At 30.4% G+C, this 5023-nt stretch overlaps 1 protein-coding gene across 1 annotated transcript; it reads left to right on the top strand.

Annotated features, from left to right (window-relative positions):
• Positions 1-3721: 3721 nt before the first annotated feature.
• LOC133668768 (calcium-binding protein PBP1-like) lies at positions 3722-4428 on the top strand. Its single transcript, XM_062088762.1, has one exon. The coding sequence runs from the start codon at positions 3850-3852 to the stop codon at positions 4207-4209; it is 360 nt and encodes a 119-aa protein (XP_061944746.1). The 5' UTR covers positions 3722-3849; the 3' UTR covers positions 4210-4428.
• Positions 4429-5023: the final 595 nt, after the last annotated feature.

Below are 5023 nucleotides of genomic sequence, written 5' to 3'. Positions count from 1 at the left end.
TAAAAAATTGTGTTCGGTTAAAATGTTAATTAGCGTTTTTCAATCAAAAAACAGTATAAAAACATAGTTTCAGGAGAAACATTTGACTGTAACATGGACAGGAAAGGCAAGGAAAGAATGGCGCAGGGAACCAAGTCATATTTCTAGCTGTCCAATAGATAATGAAGGTTCCGAGGGATTTACCAACATAGCCATGAGTAGTTTCTTGGAAGTCCAAATCAGAGAAGTTGTCTCGTATAATATCTACTTTAGTTTCCCTAAATATTCCAGAAATTGAACTTTCCTTTCTGTCATTGTCCCCAACTCCATTCACATAACATCATTCATCTCAACAAGTTAATCCAATTATAGTATTTTAAAAAAAATTATTTGTCCAATTTGTACCAAATCACCGAAGCAATTGAATAACAATCAACTAATTTATTTCAATTGAGCCAAATTTATAAATATATAATGTTGCTGAATAGATTATTAATGTGGGAATGATTTTTTAATAATTGAAATAGATATAGAAGCAAAGTAAGCTAATAACTTTAAAGAATAATATAAATTATATTTTTTAGTTTTACCTAACAATTTAACCTATTCAGAAAAGTATTCCCACGTCATAAAAACTAAATTGAAATAAATTATAAAATCTAATTTTCAATCAATCCAATATTAAAAGATGAATTTTAAAAAAAAAACCTAAAAAATTGATCTAAATCAACTGAGTCAATCCATCAAATTCATGATCTGGGTCAAGAGATTAGAATAATCTCATATAAAAAAATCAAAATAAATTTTGAAACATAATTCTCGATCAATTAAATGTTAAAAGATAAAACTTAAAAAAAATCAATTAAAAAAAAACTTGAGTTAATTAAGTTAACCTAATAAACTCGCGATCTATATCATAATATTGAAATAACTTGATAAAAATAAGATCAAAATAAATTATAAATCTCAATTCATATCAAATAAATTTCAAATGATAAAATTAAAAATTAAAAAAAATATATCTTTGTTAACTGTAACAATTACATGTGAGGAGTGGAAGAATGAATTCCCTCCTCCATTAGCGTTTGTTAATTAGTTTACGTTTACACGCTAAGTTACAATTCAAATTGATTATTTTAATTTTTTTTATATAAAATTATTCTGTTTTGTGATCTAAATTATAATTTTTGAAGCCATGTTGACTTGGTAATGTTTTTGTCTATTTTTTAAATATGTTTTTTCTTAACTCTATCTTTAATTAAAAATTATGTTTTATAATTATTATTTTATCGTATTTTATATGAGATTATTATAGTCCCGTAACTCATGTTCCGAGTTTTACAGGTTAACAATGTTGGTTTAGGTTATTTTTTTTTAATTAATATTTTCCTTTATTTTTCAACATTGAATTAAGTAAAAATTAGATTTAAAATTTTTTTTTTCTATAAATTTATTTTGATCTCATAACTCAAGCAACGAGTTTTACAAGTTACCCTTATTAATTCAAGTTTTTTTTAATAAAATATTATTTTTTTAATTTTATCTTTTAAAATTAAGGAGTGTTGATAGGACTTACGGCATGCAACATGGACAGGAAGGGCAAGGAAAGAATGGCAGGTCACCAAGTCATATTTCTAGCTGGCAAATAGATAAAGAAGGTTCCCCAGGATTACCAACCTATATAGCTATGAGTAGTTTCTTGGAAGTCCAAATCAGAAAAGTTGTCTCGTATAACTTCTACTTTAGTTTCCCTAAATATTCCAGAAATTGAAGTTTCCTTTCTGTCAACGTCCCCAAAGCGGTCTGCGAGGGACGGTAGCCGCACACGCCATGGACACAGCCATTCTTCGTGCTTGGTTCTTTCTTAAAGAATGAAATAAAAATTGCCTTGTGCTTCTGGTCTCATATTTTTATCTTTATTCCAATGAGATCATGTGTGAAGGGGGATGTTCCCAGTTTTCCTATTCACAGAAGCCCAAGTTCCAAATATTGATTTTCTTGTTTAAAATGTGATAGTAACCTATGTTTTGTTTAATACGACAATTAATGCGAGGAAACCTTGGATTTGGAAAGATTAAGGTTATTTATTGCATAGTTTTTAAACCTATCCTTCGAATAAAAAAACCTAGAAAACTTATAATAATATTCTTAATCTAAATCAGATTTTAAGTTGAATCAGAAAAGATATTAACTTGATAAAATATAATTGATTTGGTCAGATATAAACAATCTAGTTAACCTAAATTTAAACTAAGTTGGGTCATTAACAAGGAATTTTATAAAAAAAAATTAAATGACTTAGTAACCTAAATTATTTTTTAATTAGTCTCCAAACCAAATCTTCCAACTATTTGGTTGTCGCTTTTTACGTAACTGGGTAAAAGCTCTTCTATATATTCAAACACCTCCATTCCTTTATTTTTTAAGAAAGAAGAACATTTCCATAGAATAACGAATAATACTTATGAATGGGTTTGCCTGATTGATCTATGAAAAGTAAAGGTAGAAACTTTTCAGAAAGTGATTTCAAGAAAATTCTTCAACAAGAACAATCAATTAAATTTCAGTCATCTCTCTTAATTTACTAGGAAAAAACATAATACTAAGATTTGACATGAAACAACGTTTACGTTCAGTTTCCAGATGGAGACTTCTTAGTCGGTCAAAACGTGTGGACAGGTGATGCAAATCTTTCCATACCCTAACTGCATTTTTTACATTTTTATTTTTTTTATTAATATCGATATTCGAGCCCGTTTACGTGTACTTCGACTAATTTCACGGGTCTTGAAATTAATAATCATATAAGTTTCCAATGGTTCTGAGATTTATGATACTCGAACTGATAACCTCTAAAAAGCAAAGTATTTTTTATGATATTAAACTTTACCTGATTGCATCAGATATTAAATTAAATTAATCCAATAAAAATTACTATGATTAAACTCATGTAACCCTGCAAAAACCTCGTTTAACTCTCTTCTAAAAAACATTTCTCACGTAAACCCACTACGAACCAAAACTAGACTTTCGCAATGGCAACCCCACACAAACTGTAGAAAATAAACTGGCCGGCAATGTTAAAGAGACAAACTAAAACTGAGACAGGATGCAAAATTTCCAAGGAAAGAGAAAACCGACTGTAGACTTTCTCTTATGCTGTCAACAAAAACCTTAATAGATTCTAAATACTAGTTTAGGTGGTGAAGAAGATATATTTTTCTTCTTTTTTAAAATTGTGTAGAGTTTAAACTTCACGGTTCACGCTCAATAAAATTTATTCTAAAATAAACCCGTAAGATTATTTGATAAAAAAAATAAGTTTAATTAAATTTGAGTGGTAATAATCTGCTTAAATTTGTGTAAAGAAAAGATTTAATTATTAATCTTTAAAGTTTAAAAATAAAAAAATACCCTTCTGTAACAGTCCCTCCTCCTCCGGCCTAATAGGATCATTGGTCAAAAAACACACACATTGGTTCCACAAATCCATCTCAAATGACAACAATACCCTTCCGCTGACCATTTCTTTGGCTTTCCCTATGCGACAATGAGGAAGTCAAAACCAAAAGAACCACTGATGTGAACAGGCACAAGCTGTCCTAAATGACCAAAACACCCATGACAAACTTCTGCGAAACAGAGGCAGCGGCATCCTCTGTAAGGAATCAAAGCCGACCAATGCAAATAAAAACCTCACTGTCCCCTCGCTGGCACCCATCGTAAGACCATAACCCTTCAGTCCCTTCCTAGAAGATCCTCTACTTTCCTTCCTCCCCTATATAAATCCACCAATTCATGCATTTCAACTCATAAAATCACAAAAAAATCCAATCCTTACACTTATTTTCAAAAGGGTCTTGATCAAGAATGGCAGGAGCTGATAAAAGAGCAGATTTTGAAGACTTGTTGCCTGTAATGGCAAACAAGCTAGGTGGGGAAGGGTTGATAAACGAGCTGTGTAATGGGTTTCAGCTGTTGATGGATAAAGATAGAGGGGTTATTACCATGGAGAGTTTGAAAAAGAATGCAGCTTTCTTGGGTTTGCAAGATTTGAGTGAGGATGAGCTTGTTAGTATGGTTAAAGAAGGTGATCTTGACCGCGATGGGGCTTTAAATCAAATGGAGTTTTGTGTTTTAATGTTCAGACTGAGTCCTGAATTGATGCAAGAATCAAGATTTTGGCTTGAAGAAGCACTTGAAGAGGAGCTCAAGGGCTACGGATTTTGAGCCATGGCTAGCTGGCGATATCTATAATGATTTCTTTGCCATTGCAAAGATTAAGTTGTCTTGAAAATAAAAATAACATTGCCTTGATATGGTCCTGACTGCTTCTGTTTGATTTGTTTTCTTTCTTTTTCCTGAAAGAAATTTGTTTTCTTATTTATCGTTATTGATGTTCAAAATTGAAAAGAAATACACAGGATTATTTATTGTTATTGATGTTCATGATCTTGTGCATTTATTGCTTGTTTCATTTTTTTTTTAATTTGTTTTACTAATAATGTTTACATTAATCAATATTAAATTAACAAAATCTATTACTTAGATTTGGAACTCGTTCGGGACATTTTGCCGGCCTAAGACATCATATTTTGAGGTTTCATTAGTCCCTCCATTTTATATGGTGGTTAAAGTGGTCCCTAATCTAACACTAACCACTAATTGCTTGTATTTATTGACCATTCCACTTGTTCAGAAAATAAATAAAAAATAAAAAAAAGGGCCGTTACCCATACTCCCAAATACTAATAAAGAAGTAGACCAGGTGAGGGGTAATATTGTAAAAGTGTCATCTGAGTCAACCTAAATGACAATTCTCAGTTGGGCTCTTATGGTATGGTTTTGTCCTCTGAGTTTCCAATTTACAATAAATCATTAATTACGTCTCTTTATCCAAATAAAAAAATGTCGTTCTTTCCTAAAGAATATAGAAGTTATAGAAAGAACTACTTTATTGACATTATTTTCATTGCGGGTGGAATCTAATTTTCTAGAATGTAAAAAAATTATCTGGATCATTAAAAAAATTTCAATATTGTCA

Source organism: Populus nigra, chromosome 11 (genome assembly GCF_951802175.1).
Source record: "Populus nigra chromosome 11, ddPopNigr1.1, whole genome shotgun sequence".
Lineage (NCBI taxonomy): Eukaryota > Viridiplantae > Streptophyta > Magnoliopsida > Malpighiales > Salicaceae > Populus > Populus nigra.
Note: the sequence above shows the minus strand (reverse complement) of the source record. Positions and strands in the feature narration are given on the sequence as shown.

Bases quoted from the DNA above. Each gene is read 5' to 3' on its own strand.
- LOC133668768 (XM_062088762.1), top strand. From the start codon at position 3,850: ATGGCAGGAGCTGATAAAAGAGCAGATTTTGAAGACTTGTTGCCTGTA.